We start from the raw sequence: 22,043 nt of genomic DNA on the forward strand, positions 1-22,043 counted from the left end.
CAGGGCAGAACTAGGGTCATTTGTTGGGGGAAAGAAGGGAAGCTAATTTGCTTAAAGTGGACATAATTCTCCAGGCAGAGAATGGCCTTGGAATCAGGCAAAACACCATAGAGGACCAGGCGTCTGAAAACACAGGACAAGAATGTATGGCAAAACTAACTAAAAGCTACAAGAGGAGGCTACATTATAAAAATGGGACCTATAAGAGCATAAAGGTAAAAAAAACCTATATATGCAGTATTATCTTCATTTTAGATGTCAAAAGGGTTTTGTGGCTCCTGAGGTTTTTTCCCCTCTGGAAAACGGGTCCAAATGGCTCTTTGAGTGATTAAGGTTGCCGACCCCTGCCCTAGCCCCTCGCCCGCAAGAACTTACTGAGGGAGTAAAGCTCCCTCAAAATTTGAGAACCACTGCTCTAAAGTAAGCAGTGGTCCGTACTGCATAAATCAGGAAAGACCACAGAGGATGCTACTGTGATAGCACCGTTGGAAGTACTGACCACTGAGCCAAGAAAATTCAGGGTACACTCCAAAGCTCCAGTCTCCACCCTCCTCAGTTCAAGGACAGATGAAAAGGAGACCACAGCTCTGCCAGTGGTTACAGTTCAAGTGAACCCAGCAGAGAGGCAGAATGTGCAGTTTCTTTGAAGTGTTTCAGCTGAGCAAAAGAGCCAGTAAGAGAGACACTGTAGAGAGTGACAGTATAAACACATTCTTGGGGAAGGGGTACCCTCTTTAAAAGCGCATGGAAAGCCACCAAAGGAGGAGGTAGATTAGGGGTGATGACCATGGCGAACCAGAGAGAAGTCTGCACACAGGGAGAGGAGCTCAGGTAAGCCAAACCAACCTGCACTACTCTTCTTTTAATCAGAATAGGATCATTCTCCTAAGCACAAAAATAAGATGTGCTTAGGATAATTCCAGAACACACCAAGACTGAATAAATGCAATTCTACAATTTTGGGCCAGCCAGTGGGAGCATCTCATTGTCTCTGCTCAGAGAATCTCTGAGAGACTTGTCCATGATACAAATCCTAGTAAGATGCATTGCCTCTGCCTTTACTTCTCAAGGAGGTGGGCATATTCCATCTCTGGAATGTTGACTTTTTAGACCTTAGGCTGCTTAGAGGACACAGGAATGTGGGAAATGGCAGCAAAAGCCTGTTCCAGGGTAACATGATAATTTATTTGTGTTATGAAAGTATTACCACCATCTTAGTCTGCACAAATAATTAAAACATGTTGAGTATGTATGATAGCTCCAAAAATATGGTTATTGGGGAGTGGGGAGGATGAGAGAGTCAAAGCGAGCATCAGAACAGCTTTAAAGCAAGACAGCAGCCTGACAATTGCTGCTGCTCCTTCATACTGGCTATGTAATTTGCCAACATATTTAGCTGCCTGAAAAAGGGTTTGAAATATAGGCTGTTGTCAGAGTGAGATTGCAGATGCAATTCAATTATTTCAAAATGGACTACAGAAGTTTGCCTTAGCACCAACACCACACCATTCATGCACTACAGTTTAATACAAGCTAAGCTTCTTTCATATTTGGCTAAAAGATATGATAGTCGGACTCTGACTGAGCCCACAAATATATATATGCAGGAAGAGGACACCCAGGAATTACTGCCAACAAAGCCATGTCAAAGCAAAAGAAATACCACATGCAAAGATACAGAGAAGGACAGCAGTCATTAACAATGGTGCGTCCCCTCCCTAGAGGCATGTTCTGCTGCCACAACAGTCATACAGAAGGACATCTCATCCAGTGCAACAAAGAACACTACAAATAAAAAATACCAAGTGCAATCATAAGCAGAGCAGACAGATTCACACATTCATACAGTTGAAATTCACACAAAAAAACCCTCTCCACAACCATGATAATCTCTAGGGCAAGCAGGAAGCCTGCTTCCTGTTAATGTTCTCGGAGTTGCCCCTCTAGCATGCAGGCTTTCTGCCTGCGATTTTCACACACTACAACTTTTCCCGCTGCCCCAAGCCTCCAACCACTGTTTGGAGTGGTGCGATCTCCCTGCCGGGGCAGCAAGCAGCCCATGACACCCCAGCAAGTGTCACGCAACACCCCAGGACATCATGACACACGGTTTGGGAACTGCTGAGCTGGGCTGAGAGGTAGTGCCCAAAGCTAGACAGTAAATTTTATAGTTCAGCAGCTATTTGAATCTAGGTTTCTACAATCAAGCCTAAGCATCCTTTACCATGCTGGACTTCTTTCAGGCATCAACATCCTTTGTCAGAGACCATATAAAAAATGCAGTACACACACACACACACACACACACACAAGTACTACATTCCAACCCTGTGTTGAAATCTGAACCCAGGAAGCTGTAACTCATCAAAATACTTCAGAGAGCAAGGGTCACCCCTATCCGGCATAATTTACTCTGTGCTATTGAGAATATTTTTAGTTAGCATTTTGTTAAAGACCTCCAAATCAGACTCAAGAAGGTTTGCTTGGCTACAGCAAGATTACTGCTTTTCAAAGTAGCAACTGTGTATCAAAGTTATCTGGAAGAGGTGGCCAGTTTATATTGGTGACAACCAATATAAACATAATCTGCTAAGCATAATCTTTGAGTCTGCATTCTTAGAATGGTATTTATCACATCTTTATCTAGATCTCTCATTGAGTGAAGTGGCTACTAATCTATTGGCAAAAGCAGCTTCTCAGCTTACATTCTTTCTTTAGGTATCTGACCATTATTTTACAGATGTTTCAATGTGCCAGTTACCTGGAATCTAAAGATTTACAGGAATTGTCTCTAAACACCATTAATGTTGCTAGTTCCATGAATCTCACAATTTTGTTTTGGGAATTTTCTCTTCACATAGCAGGCTGCATTAAAAACTGCAACACCATTAAAATGCATGCACCATTTACAAAACAATGGTTCAAATTAGCCAATTGAAGAAATGACTCAGAAGATAACAGATGCCACACACATCATAAGAGTAGTCACCACTGCATTCATAAATATGACACTAAATCCTACCAGGAATCCAGTTCTAGAATATACACATCAGCAACAATATCATTGCTATGGGACTGCAGATTAATTTTACTTGGGTAGAATTTCTGTTCTTCTCAAAACCAGAAGACAGCCAACTCTGAGAATCTTCCATTCCAGGACATGGACAGCAGGGTCAAACTAAATGTCTTGAGGAGTCAACTTCCCTTACTACCCTCCTTGTCATGAGAAGGATTTTTCCCTTTGCAGTATTTTTACTTTTGAGATGAAAGGTGCTTAACCTAACCTCCAATCTAAGCCACTGATTTTCAACCCTTTTCATCTCAAGGCACAGTGACAAGGCACTAAAGTTATCAAGGCACACCATCATTTTTACAATTGAGAAGGCAGACCACACTGAAGGCAGGAAGGGGCCCCTCACATACCCCAGTGGACCTACAAGAAAAGGATCCTCCCCCAAATTCCGGTGGCATACCTTCAGACCATTTGTGGCACACTATTGTCCTGTGGCACAGTGGTTGAAAATTGCTCATTAGGCAAGGGGGTACTTCGGCTAGAGCAGTGTTTCTCAAACTGTGGGTCAAGAACCTACTAGGCGAGTCACGAGCCAATTTCAGGTGGGTCCCCATTCATTTCAATATTTTATTTTTAATATTTTAGACTTGATCCTACCATGCTATATTACTGCATTTGAGGAAATGTGACAGAACTGTACTTTGAACAGGTTACTATGAAGATGCTTTTTACTCCTGGGTCAGTGTGGGTAGAATTACAGTCTAGGATTGTTAAAAATTTCCCTGCTTTATGATGTCACTTCTGGTCATGACACTTCTGGTCTCTTCCAGTGGATCCCGACAGATTATCATTCTAAAAAGTGGGTCCCGGTGCTAAGAGTGTGAGAGCCACTGGGTTAGAGCTTTGATGTGGTAACTCCTTCTCTTGGAACATGTCCAAACTGTTTATCTGTGGGTTCGGAACCTGTGGTGGAGGGCCAAACCTGAGTTCCCAGAAGCGACCAGAGGTGTTCTCCAGTTGTGTCTGGGAGGCCTTCTGAAGCCTATAGAAGCTACAGATGGCCTCTGCGGGCCTTAGAACACCTCCAGATATTACCCGAGACATCTCTGGTCACATCCAGAGGTCATATTGGACTGGACCCGCAGATTATCTTACTCACAGGTTTCAATATCTGTGGGGATCTGGAAACAGATCCCCTGTGGATACTATAGTCAGACTGTATAAAGATGGAGGGACAGAAGGAAAGTAGAGGGTGAGCGAGATTCCTCCCTTTTTGAATCTGGGATACACTGTCATCATCTGGAGCGAAATCTAAACAATTATGAGCAATTTTAGTTCTCATTCTTTCCAATTTTCCTAAGGTGTATTAAAGGAGTATCTATCCAGACCAGATGATCCATTCATCTGTTATTTTTTCATTTTGCTAGCTCTGTAAAAAACCAAACTATGGTTCTGGGTGCTAAAATAAAGAACAGACTTACCTGTGGTTTGGGGACAAAAGCTTTGCCTGAAATCGTGAAACACTTGTGAACAGTGCATAGGTGCTGAGACATAATGGAAAGTCTGCTACGCTGCCTGGTTCCTGTACTAGCTACTAGTCTCTGTGGAATAAAAACAAATGGTTTTGTGAGTGACTGCATCCAGGTTAATGAAGCAATTGAAGATACATGCAAAAACTAACCTAACCAAAGTGGAGTCGTAAAGTAAATTTCTTCAACAGGAAACGATCAACTGTTTGAGGATTTCCACTAATATATGTGTGAGACAAACATGAATCATATTTTGCACAATATAATGAAAGTTTTTTACTGAAACTTCAGACCGCTTACACAGAAATAGCTACAATGATCTGAGTGATAGATAAGATATAGTCAAGTCATAAGTATCTGTTAATGTTACTTATTTATGGCCAGGGGAAGATTCAAGCAAGAATGATTCAAAAGAGACTTTCTTTAACTGCAGTACAAGATAATAACTTGGAACTCATATGTTTACTGTAATCATAAAACTGAAAGGCATTTTAACAAAAGAACTCAGGTGCAGCATTTCACCAAGCTTCCCAAACTAGAGCTGAGTTCACACCACATTTAAAAACAAATTCTAGAGGTTCTATATTAAATTCTCTATGACAATAAGAAGCAAAGACTAAAGGACCTAAAGACTTAAGATTAAATCTTGTTTGCAGCCCTACAGCACACCACTTGGAACAATCACAGCCCAATCCTATCCACTTTTCCAGTGCCAGTGCAGCTGCGCCAATGGGGTTTGCACTGTATCCTGTGGTGGGGGGTCTGTCACAGAGGCTTCCTCAAGGTATGGGAACATTTGTTCCCTTAGCTGCAGCTGCACTGGCACTGGAAGGTTGGATTGGATTGGGCTCTCTCCCAGTGAAACAGTGATAGGGAGATGCTTAGTGCCAACAAATCAGTATCTCATGAAACAGAAAACATATTCCCTCTTGTGCTGGGTGGCTAAGCTTCCTATATGTAAATCATTGTTTACACTCCATACAATTGAAAGACAAATCTCTGCACATCTTGTGTGACAGGAACACCAACAACAGATAAATGACTTGTGTGTGGGTTGTGCACTATAATAAAATTACTTAGAAATAATTTAGCCTATCTTATGCTCCAATCCACCAATTAGTTTGTACCAGTACTGAGTGTGTTTGAAGAACACTCATCGCACACTCAAAATGAGCTAATCCAGTCTGCCTACACAAAATCCACTAGAGCAGTGTTTCTCAAACTGAGTTGGGACTCACTAGGTGGGTTGCGAACCAGTTTCAGGTGGGTCCCCATTCATTTCAATATTTTATTTTTAATACATTAGACTTCACGCTGCCATGGTATCTGACTGCATTTGGGGAAATGTTACAGGTCTGTAATTTTAACAAGCTACTCTTTATATGCTTTTAACAATGATAGTCAATGGGACTTACTGCTGGGTATGTGTGGGTAGAATTGCAGTCTAGGATTGTTTAAAATTTTCCTGCTTGATGATGTCACTTCCCCATTAGGACATCTCTTCTGGTGGGTCATGACAGATTCTCATTCTGAAAAGTGGGTCCTGGCTCTAGAAGTGTGAGAACCACTGCACTAGAGGATGCTGTCAGGTATAGATAAAATTAGTGCAGGTTTGAGGGACAAACTCTGTCTTCCTTCTCCATGGCTACTATACATCTACAATACACCTTGCTCTGTCCCAGCTTTGAACACCATTTGCATAACTCTGAAACTAGCTCTTTCCTTACATAATCTAAGGGTGACGGGAGATCTGTGTTCAAATTGCCATTTAGCTCAGTGGGTAATATTAAGCCAGTCACTATCTTTCAGTTTAATCTACATCACAGGGATGAAAGGATAAGGGGAGTCAAGGGCAGAAAATACTATAAAAAAAAGAAGTAAGATCAGATGCAACTGACAAAACCAACTTGTTCTATTACTATGATCATATCACTGCATTTCTTCTAACTTAAGATCTTATCAGCTAAGTATAAGAAACCTACTGTGCATGCTATTTTACATCTCATTTAAGCCACATTAAACACAGAAACACTATAATCTGCATGTCATGTATGAGAAAAAACTCAACAGCATATACAGCTGGCTGGCTATAGCTATATAATGCACAGACTACATTTATCATGTTCTTCAACTCTCTAATTCTTTCTAGTTGCCAACATACTGTTCTTCATTTCAAATTGGTTTTGCGTGTGAAAGCCTAATCTGCTGGCTGTGTTAACAAAACTCAGAAGAGCAGTTCTCACTATCAGTTATTTTAGCAAAATGCAGTGGAACTTTTGTGCCAAAAACCATATGTGCAGAAAACTGATAGAATGGGTCTACTCTGCTTCAGTAACTGAAAAGCTCGGCTCTGATTATCCCTAGCTCTTGATGTTCTAGTCAAGAGGCAATCCTGAACACTTCACTTTCACAAGCTACACTGCACATGAAGCACTGCATAAAAAGCCACTGTGAAGACACAATGTTACTGAACTAGTCTTCTGGGCTGTAAGGATCATCTTCAGCACACCCAATAAGAAAAAAGGAAATCTATACACAGAAGCACCATAACCCGAGAAGAACTCTAGCCTGCTCCTGATGAGCACTGGATACAGCGGAGGCCCCACGGTGCCCCTGCATCAGTGCTTGTTACAATGACAATCATTGTAATGCACAGCTTGAACCTCAGCTTCAATGACAGAACAATGCTCGAACAAAGACACATTAAATGCTCTAAACCAGTGGTTACCAAACTAATGGGTCATGACCTACCAGCCAGGGAAGCATTTGTCCCTGCCCCTTTAAGCGGCAGGGAGGGAGTCAGTAACATGATCCCTGGGATCACACTGCTGCCAGGGATGGGAGGGAACTGCAGCCAGTGCTGCAGTTCTGGGAAGTCTGGGGGACGATGACTAGGGAGCCCTCCACAGGGATCCATGTTCCTGCAAAAGCCTACAAGGGGGGGAACAGGCACTTCTGGTTTTGTTACGATAACTACAAGTGACCTTTTTTTCTTCTAGACTTTGGCAGGCACAGGAAGCACTGTGGAGTGCTCCCCAGACCACCCTGGACTGCAGCACTGGCTCAGGCAAGTAGAAAATCCCCCACCCATCCAGGGGATCGTGTTGATGCCTTCCTCCCTCTGCCGCACACACTTACAGTGCTCCCAAGAACCTTGCAGGAGTTTGGGAAGCACTCCTCTAAATGCTTATACTAACTGCCATACTGGTGCTACACTAAAGAGAACAAGCCATACGTATATGCCTTTTATAGTTTTACAATTTATAACAAAACAATAAGCAGTTACCTCCGCTACTTCCTTCTGAAAAGTAAGCATCATCTGTGTCCTACCATAACTAAAAGGTCCATCTCTTTTGGATATATTCTCAAGCCACTTTACTATTAAAGGGGTTGAAACACTGAAAGGTAGATTTCCAATAATATGTATGTCTGGCGGATCTGCAAGAGAAAGGAAATCTCTTTAAAAATATCAGCTAGTATAGAAGTACTCACTGTACTTATGTAAGCAGGCAACCAACCTTTTTATTAGCGAGTTTACATGAACCTCAATAGAACGTTATACTTTCCATCACTCAAATAGGATTAAACACCAAATTAGCTTTCAAATTTCAAGCTTCTCTGCAGGGTATTCTTTTGGCTACTTGCAGAAATCCCCATCTTAGGCATCTTAGCAAGGGAAAGGTTTGAAACAAAATTATATTACTGTTAAGTTATACAATTCTTTGATCATAAACTGCTTCTCCATCAGTTTAACAAATAAATGGAGAAACGGAAATCATGATTAAGACTATATACGAGTAATTTGATCAACAGTGATATTAGTTCGACTGTTGTATAAAAGATAATACATTTCTCCTCATTGCCAGTGTTAAATCTGGGACAGATTCACTTCTCTGCCCCAACTCAGAAAACATTCATTGTTATTAGAACAGAGAGAATTAATCCATTTATCATTTTTCCAGTTTTAAAAGTCAGCTAATATTGAGATGGATTGCTTTAACCAATGTGCTTCCCGTGTCTGTCTCTCACAAACGAAAATGGCAATTTCTTCCTATGGCAAAGGCTGAAGGAAGCAGAAAGAGATTAGCAAGGGACTATATTGTCCTGAACTGCTCCCGAGACACTGAAATCAGTATGGAAAGGCTGGTTTCATTTTCCATGGATAAAATGCACACTTCCTTCATCTTCTGCAAGATGGCCCTCATCCCCTTCGCCAGTATGTTTAACTAAAAAACAAATGTTCAATGCATTACTAATTTTTAAAATATGCACATGTGCCATTGCAAAATGAAATCACCAACAAGAAAAAAACATGGTGGCAGGCAGTATATCAAATTCTTTGGGTAAAAAGCATCATATGGGTGTAGCGGCAAACCTAGAATCTGAAACTTTAGGTTTGTAACAAAAAGCTAGGGACTATGGGTGGAGCAGCCCAAATGAAACAACAAGCCCAGCAAAAGAGGGAGCATTTCATTCTCCACATCTTTGATTTTTCCAGTGGAGACTTTCCAGCACTGGGGCAGCCGCAACTCAGCCTCAAGGTAAGGGAACAAATGTTTCCATACCTTGAGGAGGCCTCCAAGACTGCCTCCCCAACACAGGAAGCAGTGCATACCCCACTGGCACAGGAGCACCAGCACTGGAAAATTGGATAGGATTGGGCCCTAAGACTGGGAAAAAAGAATACAAGCTTTCAACCAATATTGAAATCAATACATCAGAACTTGGTAAATGCTTTGAAGTGGCATCTACATCCTGGATACAGATCAATCACATAATGATCAGGTTGACAGATATCTTGTCAATTTCAGGTTGACAGATACCTTGTCAAGAAACCAGTATCCACAATTACTCTGAGAAAGCACATAACTGGCCTAGAAATATTTTAAATAAGTAACTGATGCCAAGACAATGATGTCCCATTAACAATAGGGAGCTATACAAAATATATAACCACTATATGTTCAAGTAAACAAGCCCATTAGTTACATACTGTTAAGAGTAAATTCATCTAAAAAGGTGTTTGGGACAACTAAGGGTCTAACATACTGACCATCTTCCCAGTTCTTCATAAGTTGCTTTGGAAAAGCTTTCTCCAACTTATATGTCAAAATATCCCCATGAATGATGCGAACTTTTCCTGGCGCTGCATCAGCAAGCATCTAAGATTTTCCAAAAAAGGATAAAAGGATTTATTTCATCAACATGTTTGAAAATACATTCCCAAGGTAACTTGTCATGACATAAATAAAACTAGAGAGAACCTTAACCTGCATGAGTATGAAGAGCTTACAGGCACACACAGACAAGAACGTTAAGATGTCTCTTCTGAAAACTATTATTCGTACTCTGCAAGGACATGAAATAAGTCTGGGGGCAATTCAGATGTAATCCCAAATCATGTTTTGGTGTTAGAAGAAAGAGCTTCTGGCTTGCATCCTCATATCTGGCAGTCAGTCAACACCTAATTCTTCTAGGCTGCAAATCAGTCTGCCATTTTCTCCTCACCTGGCAAACTATGGTTTGTGCTTGCCCTCAAACCACAGTTTGATCCTAGTTTGCAGGCAAGCACAGACAACACCATGTCTCATTTGAACAAATGCAGACTAGGATTTGCTAAAAATAACTGGAAATTTCCAATGGCTGTGCAGGAGGGAAGAGGCAGCAAGGTAGCAAGCCTCATAGCTTGGTGAACAGATGTGGTCTGGCATTATATCTGAACAATCTCTGGAATTTTAAATACAAAGATTTCTACCATTTTTAATTCCAAGGAACACTACATTACATAGTTATTCTTCAGACGACACTTATTCAATTGAACAAAGTGGTGTCAGCATCATCTATGGATATTCTTCATGTTAGTATATTGCCTTAATATACAAAAAATTCAGAGGGGTGGGCAATTCTTTTTTTGTGCCATGGGCTTTCAAGATTCCCACTCCGATAGTCTGTTGCCACCATAATTTGTTTTGATGTTAGCACTAAGCATGCACTGGCAACCATGATTTCAAACTATCAAAGAAGTTTTGAAAATTATGGTTGCCAGACACTTCTGGGTTAGCCCTAATCACAGAGCTCCCGAAGAGTATATCATTGCAACTATGGCTGCAGCAAACCACAGAAGGCAAGAGAGAACCCATAAACAAATTGTGGAAGGGGTGCATGACCCTGCTGCATACTCACAGACTCCAAACCACTATTTGACAATCAGGAAACTATATCTTACCTGAGAACATACTGCTAAAAAAAGGTTGTAAAGCTCCCAATGCATTGGAACCATTTTGAAAATAAAAGTAGCTTTTTTGATAACAGCTCTCTAGGCAAGAAGGCTGAGCAAACTACAGGATTACAGAGACCACATATCTGAAGTATTTTGAAAAGTACTACATAAATGATAGCAGTATTAGTCGAAAAAAGCCTAGTCCATAGCAACAGAAAGATATTAGTTTACCATATTATAATACAACATATTATATTCTTCTTCTGCATTTGTACTATAGGAACAAACTGAAACATAGAGCGATTCCCAGAATATAACACAATTTTTAAAAAAATTGTGAGGTCTAAATTGTGAGGTCTGTAGAAATAATCTCTACATCAAAACAGTCAGATTTTAAAAATCTTTTAAAATTTCCTACAGATACAACCATGTATCCCTTCAAAATTTTCTAACAAAGGCTGAATACTATTTATTCTCATTCACCTTGATCAAATGACATATCTCCACAGCACTGAACAGCCCCTCAAGAGCATGTTGATTGCTGCTGTGAAAGATGGTTACTCATATAGAAAAGTGACTCATTCTTTCAAGCCTCAATTGTGAAATTGTACTGATGTTCAGGGCGTTCACTAGAATGAGTATTCACTAAACCACTGTTGTGCTTCATGGGCAGATTACAGCTCAGCCTAATGAGCTACATTCTTGATCCTTCTGGTGCTTGATGTATGAAATAACTGCAAGTTTTATTAACTCACTCCAAAACGTTTTGAGCAGGCATTGAGCAAAATGTTTTGCTCAAAATTTCCTGCAAAACTCAGAAAACATCACCAGCAAACAGACGCTATGCTGAGGTGACATGGGACAGTTACTCTTTCCCTGCTAAATACAAGAGGCACAGCCATTAAAAAAGTGCCTGTCAGCCCAGCTAGCAGGCTAGATAAGGATGTACACCGAGGTCACCCAGAGCCAATCCAAAAGACCATAACTGTTCTCAGCTAAAGAGGACAGGACAATTTTCAACTTATGACCAAAAAAAACCAAAACAGTTTAATAAAGCAAAATGACTACTACCAGATGGGACTGGTCAGAAATATTTAGATACCTGCAGCCCCGGAATAAAACGAGGATCTTTCTCAACTAAGAGAAGTTCTGCAGCACCAGCATTCAAGATGGATCTTGTGATTCCTCCTGGCCCAGGGCCCACCTCACATACATGGGCATCTTTCAGATCACCAGCATTTCTCACTATCTTATCTGAAAAAAAACAAGCACAGGTTTTTTGTTATAAGCTGTATATAAATATTCTGAACACAGAATTAAATTTTTTTTTTTAATGAAAAGTAGAATTCTCTTCCTGCATAGACATGCTAGCATCACTAAGGGACATGTTTAACAGAATCTCATTTCGACTATGACTGCTGTTTGGGTTGCAATCACCTATTTTACGCCTAGCAGTTATCTGTAACTGGCTCATAGTCAGTACTCCAATTATAAATATTTCTAAGTCTACATACGAATGAATAAAATCTTCTGCTTAGAAAGTATCTAAGTAGTAAATGCAATATTTTGATTTAAACCAACTTTTTTCCTTTTAAATTAATCTATCCCGGCTTACCGTAAAAGCTAAAAGAGTAGCATGTCGCACAGAATATTCAGAATAAGAGCACAATTAAATAAGCCCATGTCCAGAACTCATAACAGCAGTGGTGAGAAGCAGCAGCCATGTGCCTGAGCAATACCTGTGCATATGGGACCCACAGCCCGCTCCACTGCCTGCCAGCCAGCTGGGTGGAAGTGTGAGTTAACTGAGTTTTCCAATTAGTTACATGCTGGTTAAGAAAGGTTTTTTTAAATTGCACCAGGGGTTAGTGAAGCACAAAATCAAGAGAAAAATGCCAACTCTCTCATAATCTCTTCAGGTGACTTCACTGACTACATAACGCTGCCAAGACCTTGCCAAAGCACTCTTGCTCAAGGCACTATAAAATTTAAGTTTAACATTTGAATACATTTGTGCACTGCCTTGAGCAATTTATTGGAAAGGCTACATATAAAGAAAAGCATGAACCAGGCACTGGACTTTGCAGCTGTCAGCACTTTTGGTCCCCTCCTCAAAGGCCAAAATAGAGTCAACGGCTAATTTTCCTGCCTCGCACTCACATCGCCATGCCTCCACCACAGCTGTAGGACAGCAATTACATCAGAAAAGATTTTATACAAGTGAAAGCATTGTAATCGCCAGAGGCAAACAGATTTGAAATATTGCACACAAGTTCTTTTGTGTTTGGGTTAGTTCTTCTTTCTAAACAAATAGTGCAAAGGATGTAAAACTACGCTCTCAAACCTCTCTTCGGGAGGTGCCATACAAGCACACCTCCCTGCAAGCCCGAAGTCTCAACTTTAATTCAGTTCAGACTTCAGTTAAGAGTCTCGGGTAGCATAATTGGAAGAGACCTCTGCCTGGAATCTTGGAGTCACTGCCTTTTGGAGTAGACTGATGGTGGCCAACTTCTGGGGCCTAAGTACTACAAGTAAAGTTCAGAACTATTCTAGAGTGTATAGGTGCATATATTTAAGCACATGCAGCTGAGGCAATTGCATATGTTCCCCCATCTCCATTTTCACTCTCTTTCTCTGATTTGTGTGTGTGTTTCTACACATTGTAAGCTCCCCTGACTGGGATCCTATCTGCTCACTCTATGCAAAGTGCCATATAAAATGATAGTACTACAGGTGGGGCCCCAGTATCCTTGAGATCTGTTCTCAGACTCCCCATGGATACGAAAAATCACAGATAATGAAATCTGTGGTTTCAGCCCCTTTAAGCCCTCCGGAGGCAACTGGAGTTGTGCTCTGCTCATCCCTGGAAGGCTTTCTGAAACCTGCAGAGGCCACTTTGACAACAACTGCCCTAGTGCCCAACCCTATGCATGTCTACTCAAAAGTAGGCCCCATAATAGTCAATGGGGCTTACTCCCAGGCAATTGAGGATAAGGTTGTAGCCTTAGTTGTGCTCAGCAGCAGCCATGACTAGCCCCATGCTTGTACTGCCTGCCGCATGAAGTTCAAAGCAGCCGCTTCTCCCACACATGGGCGCCCAGTTGCTGCCTGCCTCCTCTGATCCCGCAGCACACCTGAGGCAGCCCCGTGGCATACCACCGTGCTGCGGCACAGCAGTTGAAAATCGCTGTTCTATAGGCTTCAAATGCCTGTTAACTGGACAAAACTGTTGTTTTCAAATTCTGCAGGGTTTGCAGATCTACTTTTACAGTTTAGAATAGAAATGTTCATACCTTGTTTTGCTTTAGATTCACCTATTTTTCCATTTTTCCCTGAGACTCGATGCCATGCAGGGCTCACTTTGCAGGACACCAAACTCTAGTGTACCCAGCAGACTAAGGATAGGGAATTTCTCCACCTTCCTCTAAATGTCTAACACTTCTAACATTTAAACTCCCACCAATCTTCTTCCCTTTCATTGGGTATCCATAAGCAAGAAAACCCGGTGCAAGCTGGCAGCCTGAATTTCTCTCACTTGTCTCACTTAACTGAAATAGGTTCTGTTCAGTCAGGCACAGGTTATCTTCCATCCACAACCATTAAGTAACTTGGCTATCAGCTACATTGCCTTTTCCTGTTTTTTATACCTTTAAATAAAGCCTATGTTGCTTAGGAAACCTCTGTCACATGGTTACCACAGCCTAGTAAGTGGCACTTTAAGGGTGTTTGCTCTGACATCTAGTCGGCAGTGCCACAACAGCCATTCACTGGGTCTTGGCCTTTCTGGTTACTAAGTATAAATTCTCCCAATTTGGTTTTAATTCTGGGTTGAGCAAACCTAGACCCAAGAGAGCATGTTTACACATGCACTGTAAATATGTAGGGGGGAGCAGTGCTGGCAACAGACGACTGTAATGTGTGCACACTGAAATCTTCTCTTGAGAACACCAAGCAACCCTTCTCTCTCTCTCTCTCTCATCTTTCTGTTTCTGTGCTTTTTCTTTTACGCACAGAATAACTCAAAAACTTAACTACCAGAGGCAGTAAACAATAGAGAGCTAGGAGGTATCACTTATTATTAATATGGTTGCTGCATTTATTTGTGTTGCAAGTTCATTTTGCTGTTTACACATGGTTATTTGTTTCACTGTTCCTTAGTAGTTTATGCTATTTCATTTTAAATTTATGCTATTTCATTTTCTTCCATTTGTGTGTTTTAACAATAGGAAATTTACACTCCTTGAAACTGGATGTGTGTTTGCTCCTTACTGTCTACATGGTTTTGTTTTTTTTTTTTTTCCAAAAAGAGATCAATAAAAGAACCACATTAACAGAGAGTAGGGGACAGTTACAAAGGTCCGATTCAATGTCACTGCCAAATCCAAAGGCCATAATGGCATAGTGCAGGAGACCACCAACTACTGTGGTGTGTCCTGCATATAATACTTGTGCAATAACCTAGCCACTCCTGACATACACAGTACTGGGCTAGAGAGGCCAGTGGTCCAAATCCACTTCCTCTGTTCCTTGTCATATACCAGATAATGTAGAGCATTTTATACAGTGGGTATAAGTATACAGTGGTGCCTCGCAAGACTAAATTAATTCGTTCCGCGAGTAGTTTTGTATTGCGAAAATTTCGTCTTGCGAAGCGTGGTTTCCCATAGGAATGCATTGAAATTTAATTAATGTGTTCCTATGGGCAAAAAAAGTCAGAACAAAGTCAAATTTGGTTTACAAAGTGTATATTAAGTGCTCTTTAAAGGCATACCGTATTTTTCGCTCCATGTAAAGTGAACAGCAGTCAACAGTGGCATTAAGAACCATTATCACTGTCATTAACATATGGAGAGACTTAAAGGTTTGAGTACTCTAGTTTTCTGGAAACCCCAGGAACTCATTATCGCTAGAGTCAGAATTTATGAAGCTCATTTGCTCACAATCACTGACATCACTTTCTTCGCTGTCTTCCTCCCCCTTCCTTAGGGTGAATGTGAGCATAAACTGGCATGAAGATCCTCCCCCTTCCTTAGGGTGAATGTGAGCATAAACTGGCATGAAGATCCCCCTCCTTCCTTAGGATGAATTTGATCATAAACTGGCATGAAGATCCCCCGCTCCTTAGGGTGAATGTGATCATAAACTGGCATGAAGATCCTCCCCCTTCTTAGGGTGAATGTGATCATAAACTGGCATGAAGATCCTCCCCCTTCCTTAGGGTGAATGTGAGCATAAACTGGCATGAAGATCCTCCCCCTTCCTTAGGGTGAATGTGAGCATAAACTGGCATGAAGCATAAAAAAAGATTCGTCTTGCAAAGTACGGTCATGGTCATTAAAATTTGTCTTGCGAGTCACCAAAAAATCACAAAACGCTTTCGTCTTGCGAGTTTTTCGTTGTGCGAGGCATTCGTCTTGCGAGGCACCACTGTAATTGAAATCTTGAGCCTTAATGTACCTCGTCCCCTGGGGGCTGGGGATAAGAATAGGCCCTCAGTTTGGCTGTACTTGTCGTAAGAGGCGACTAAACAGCCACCGGGTAGATGGGACTCGTTAGCCTGGGAAGGCAGCTCATCTGAGAGAAGGAAAACTCTGATCCCAAACCTCAATTGCCTTATGGCTACATCCAGTTATGGAAAAGGCTTCAGGAGTCAACCTCAAGGTAAAATCCAGAGCCGGAGTCCCTGAGGCAGTTCATGGCTGAACACAGTCATGTTCTGGCAACTCCTGCGACGCCGCTGGAAGCTACTGTATTGGCCTCTGCCTTTCCATTGGACCATTTCAGTGACATGGAGAGGGGAATTTGCTGCATGGGTAACAGTCTACCCTCCACATCTACTTTACCCAGGCTTTGCGCACTGGAGAGGACACTGTTCCAGAACCACCATTCAGAGCGCAGTACCATAGGCTTCCGAGACTGAAGGATGCCAACATAATAATGTACCTCAATAAATACTGTAACAAGTAACCCAGGTTCTAAGTCTTTAAGGTTGCACTCCTATCTACACTTACCTGGGAGTAAGCCCGATTGACTATAATGTGACTTATCTCTGACTAGACATGCATATGTTGGGTTGTAAAACTGGTCCATCCAATTTAAACAAACATTGTCATATTAGAAAGCTTCTATGCAAATATATATTTATGCACAGCTAAAGCTGTTTAGAGAACTATAGTTATTGAATAAAAAACAGATAACTAACCTGTAAGTCTCAGGTCCAGAAGAAAATTCTGTGACAGCTGTTTTTCAGCTTTGAGCTTGAATAGTTTAATAATCTCCCCAATTGTTGGAAGAGGTGGCAGACGGAAAGTAGTTATTTGTCTTGATGCAGCCATTGAGCACAAAGCATATTCTTTTCCACTAAAGAAACAACCAGAACAGAAAAGCCTATGTTAGAACAGGTTTGATGCTACATGGAATTATTAATTATTCCAAACTACATGAAATATGGTCAACAACGAACAAAAGATTGACAATATCATCGACTGTCATTCAGTAATTGATACATCTCTGCATGAGACCCAAGTATCAGCTAGTTATCAGCACAGCATGTACGATATTTCTAAAAGTGCCATTTTTTGTAGATCTGTTGGTATTATTTCAGTAAGCTGCAGTTGTTTAAAATAATCCACAAAACTTTTTGTTAATTGTTCCAGCAACCACACTGGTGTGTTTTGTTCATAGTTCCGTGACTTCAGTGGCCAGGTCTCAGTAATAAACTTCATTATTTCTTTCTAGTTCTTTTTCATTGACTCTGACATCTCCAGAAACTGCAGTATCAATTATCCATACTTTTCTCTTATATCAGGTGTATTATGTTTGAGATGTCCATTTAAAGTCCAACAGGATCTTGACTTGCTCATTTTCCAACACCCTTTTGACCTTTATGTTTCCAAAAGTTTTTCCAATGCTGGCAAATTATGCTTTTTACATAATGACCAGTAGATTGATTTTGCAACTCTGTTGTCTCATCTTATAATTTGTTTGTGCAATTTTATACATTCGCATACTAGATGAGACATTTTTTCTTAGCAAATTCTGCATTTAGGATTTTCACTAACTTGAAAAATAATTCTTATTATTTTTTCAAGAAGTATATAAATATTCCTTAAAGTTCACAAAGCAGTTTACAGAGAAAATCAAATAATTCAATGGAATGCAACCCAATGCCACCTCTGCACAAAAAAAGTCCCTTACCATGCTCCTAGCACTTCCCACACTTCAGGGTTTCACGAAATTGCACCAGGAGCAAGGTAAGAAGGCAGACAATCTTTTAGTTAGAGGAATGAAAGAGGATTGATGCGGGTTGCATCCACATTAGGCTGGAGGGGGTGGCAGCAGTAGCAGATTTGGGGTGAAGGGCACCCTAAATCAACTGCCCTCACCCCGCCCCTACTGCACCACTGATGCAAACCACATCACTTAACCTCACGAATGGGTTGCCCATATGCCACAACATAATTACAATGGTCAAGTATCAAGAATCTGAAATAGGATCTCAGTTCTGTATACAATTGCCCAGACATGAATGTTTCTTTTTTCTTCATTTCAGCCAGCAATATCAAATATGTGCTTAAAAGTGTGTGTGGGGAGTTGAAGGTCCATTCAGTCCTCATAGCAGTGAAACAGATGCTTCCAGGAAGCTCAAAAGCAGGGCATCAAAGCACTGATTACTTGTTAATAAAATATATTTGATAAGCCCCTTTGTTGTTTTATGTCAAACTTTCTCAAAACAACATCCAAAAACATCTCATAGCTGAATTTGAGATGGAAGACAGTGGCCCAGAGCAGGTGCTGACAGTAACAATTCTAGGAGATAGACTGCAAAATCATGTAGCCCTTACCTTCTACGTGCAAGTTCCCTCCACATCTCTGTGCTAGCTCTATAACAGTTTATCTCCTGCTGTACCAATTTTGCATGGTCTACCTATTGGAAGTAATCACCAGAAGTAACTAGTGATGACATTTTTGCCAGTTACTTCCAAATTGGAGTCCAGATGCAACATGACAAGCACTAGTAAGAGGATCAGCGTAGACCGGAGAGCTTTTCTGAGCACACAAAAAGTGCACAGTGAAGCTATGCCCCCTGTTCTGAGTCTCCTCTGCTGCTTGTCAATTTGCATTGCTGGTCTCACTGCTAGATGGCAGGGGTCTTGGGGTCCTGCAAGTACCACCAGACACCATCTCAGTACAACTAGTGGTACAAGTAGACCAGTGTTTCGCAAACCAGTGGTAACCGTACCACCAGTGATACTTGAGGTGGTGTCTGGTGGTATTCATAGGACCCCCAGATCCTTGCTACCTGGCAGCAAGACCAGTAACACAAGATGAGAAGCAGCAGTAGGAGGTGTGGCTTGGTGGGCAGAGCTCCAGCATGCACTTTTTGCATACTTGAAAATGCCCTCTCATCTGCCCTAGGCATCTTACCAGTGTTTGTCACATGGTGTCTGGCCTCCCAATCTGGACATAACATCACTGCCAAATACTTCTTGTGGTACTTCCGATGGTGGACTGTGCAAAGTAGTATAGCAGGGGACAAACACTGAGAACGCTGCTCTAGATTACAGGCAAAGACTGTCCATCCTTGTTAACACAAACACAGGGATGCTTCTAAACTTTACAATGATGCAATTCTTTGACCTTGATGCAACTTGTTCAATTCAGGAAGCATCAAGATACAGAAGCACCCAGATGCTACTTAAGAACATAAGAAGAGCCTGCTGGATCAGGCCAAAGGCACACCTAGTCCAGCTCCTGTATATCACAGTGCCCCACCAGAAGCCACAGGGAGCACACCAGACAACATACCTGCATCCTGTTGCCACTCTCTTGCCTGTGGCATTCAGCCTACTTCTGAAATTACAAAGTTGCACAAACCCATTATGTCTTGCAAGCCACGATGGACTTTTCCTCCATAAATTTGTGCAACTGCCTTTTTTAAAGGCATCCAGGTCAAGTGCCATTACCACATCCTGTGGCAAGGAGTTCCACAGACCACTTCCAACAACAAACAAGCTCATAAGAAGAGCCCATCTGCATCAGGCCAAAGTCCCATCTGGTCCCACATCCTGTATCTCCACCAGATGCCTCAGGGAGCACACAAGAGACCTGCATCCTGTGGCCACTCCCTTGCACCTGAGGTAGCCTATTTCTAAAACCAGGAGGTTGCACATACCCACTTCCAGCCCAGACCTATCCACACTTTCCTGGGAGTAAGCCCCATTGACTCTAATGGGATTTACTTCTGAGAAGACATGCACAGGATTGGGCTGCCAGGCTTGGACCCCATGAGGGGCTTTTCCTCCATCAATCTGTCCAAGCCCCTTTTAAAGGCACCCAGGCCAAGTGCCATCACCACATCTTGTGGCAAGGAGTTCCACAGGCTCACCACACCCAGGGCAAAGCACTGTCAGTCCCAACTCCCCTCCAGGCTGACCCCAAAGACCTACAAGACTTCAGCCACCAAACAGCTCTGGGCACAGTGGAGGGAGCGGGGGCGGGGAGCGACCCCTGCTATGCCTTGGAACAGCAGCCTGCCTGGAGGCCTTTCACGGCCCGCGGCCCGACACGACCACACGCTGAGGGGCTGTAGCTCCGGGCAAGGCAAGGAGTGGGGCGGAGAGAGAGCTCAGCCCAAGGCGCGCAGATCGGGAGAGAATTCGAGGGCGGGAGAACAGGAAGACTTACGGTACCTACAGCCCCTGCGCACGCGCACTACGAGGTGGGCAGGGAGGCGTGGGGAAAGGTGACACGAGCGGGCCGAAATTACAGAACTAAAAGCGCAGCAACAATGTTCCTCCGTTCTCACGTGTAAGCGATGCGCCTTGGTTTTAAAGGCAGCACCGGAAGTCCGTGCCCCGGAGCCGGATGAGCGCTGACAGGAAATGAGTAACCCTTCCTTTGAGTGACGTTCTACCTCCTCCTTCTTGTCTGCTCTCCTCCCTCTGGAGGAACCCCAGCCGGTATGAGGTTTGCGCTCGCTCATTGGCTGGCGTGCCTGTCGGTCTCTAAGGTCTTGGCAGCCTCTTGCGAGAGAGTAACAGGAGGACGTGGGTGGCGCTGACTAATTAACCCCTTGTTGACCGTGCCGCCGTCACCTCTCCTCCCATTGGGTTCTTAGGGCTAGAAGTCCCAGGCTTCAGCTCTGGCTGTCCTCGCTGCGGGGAGACCTGGGTCCCCACCCAGACGTACCTGCTGGGAGACCAGGGATGTGCGGTGGGTGGGGAGGCAGGGCCTCACCTATGGTAGACCTGGGCTCCAATTTGAGCTTATGGCCTCTGTGGCCGAGGTTTTCCTGCCTGGACTTGCAGCCCAGATCTACCTGCTGGGAGACCAGGGACATGCCGTGGGTGGAGAGGCAGGTGAGGCAGAGCCTCCCCATCAGACTCTTCTGAAAAGCATTGTTGCCCACACCCAGAACACGTGGGTTGTGGGTGCTTGGGTGCCTCACACAGCGAAGGCTCTTTTCAAAGTACTCCAGTGAGGAGGCTCTCACCCACCTGCCTCCCCACCCACCGCACGTCCCTGTGGTAGACCTGCTTCCTAGCTGAGCTTATGGCCTCCATGGCCGATGTTTTCCTGGGTGGGGCTTCTGCCTGGACTTGGAGTCCTGATCTACCTGCGGTAGACATGGGCTCCCATTCCAACTCAGCTCCACCCAGTGGGTGTTCCCCAGACATCCAACTTTGCTCCCTGCTAATGTGACTGTTTGGGGGGGCTACACACTACTCATGGCCCCCCCTGGATCCACCCATGCCTGGGAATGTGCAGAAGGGAGTGCCTCTGGACATGTGAAAAGTGGCTTTCACTTCACTGCCACAGACACTACTTGACAGTTTGTCAATTCATTTCACTATTAGAAGGCATAGCTAGCAAGTAGGGTATGCAGGCTTCTTTTTTGTGCTATTATGCACAATTGTAATAGCGGGTTGTGCTGTTCTGGCAGCACCACACACTTTCCAGCATTTGCAAAATGCAATACCACTGAGAGCAATGAGTGGTTGGCTTTGCATGGCAGCTGTATTGGAATCAGACTGGAGTACAACTAGGGCTATATATTTTTAAGCAGAGAATGATACTCCCCTAGCCTCAGATGAACCTTTTCTCTCTGATTAGAATCTCTCTCCCTCTCTCTCTGAACCTGTTTGTAACTAGGGTATGCAGAAGTATATAGAAGTTACGCACTGCCTGGGACTACACCAGGTCTAATTCATCTGCAAAGCTGTCATATAGCCATAGGGGCATCCCCATCCCATCCAGAGTTACAGTGCCATCCTATGCA

At 42.8% G+C, this 22,043-nt stretch overlaps 1 protein-coding gene across 4 annotated transcripts in view; it reads right to left on the reverse strand.

The window, feature by feature from the left end:
* The window catches only part of TFB1M (transcription factor B1, mitochondrial), a 47,956-nt gene extending 27,321 nt beyond the window's left edge, over positions 1–20,635 (reverse strand). Inside the window, exons 1-6 of one of the 4 annotated variants that reach the window (XM_066615930.1) lie at positions 20,571–20,635; positions 16,965–17,122; positions 11,865–12,016; positions 9,596–9,704; positions 7,829–7,980; positions 4,495–4,614 (exon numbers count right to left, since the gene is read on the reverse strand). In XM_066615930.1, the coding sequence (XP_066472027.1) occupies positions 4,495–4,614; positions 7,829–7,980; positions 9,596–9,704; positions 11,865–12,016; positions 16,965–17,097 (666 nt within the window). In that variant the 5' untranslated portion in view covers positions 17,098–17,122; positions 20,571–20,635. Of the gene's footprint in view, positions 1–4,494; positions 4,615–7,828; positions 7,981–9,595; positions 9,705–11,864; positions 12,017–16,964; positions 17,123–20,211; positions 20,399–20,449 lie in introns of those variants that run through there. The other 3 variants (XM_066615903.1, XM_066615921.1, XM_066615912.1) reach the window with 3 other exon arrangements.
* Between the last annotated feature and the right edge of the window lie 1,408 nt (positions 20,636–22,043).

Source organism: Tiliqua scincoides, chromosome 1 (genome assembly GCF_035046505.1).
Source record: "Tiliqua scincoides isolate rTilSci1 chromosome 1, rTilSci1.hap2, whole genome shotgun sequence".
NCBI lineage: Eukaryota > Metazoa > Chordata > Lepidosauria > Squamata > Scincidae > Tiliqua > Tiliqua scincoides.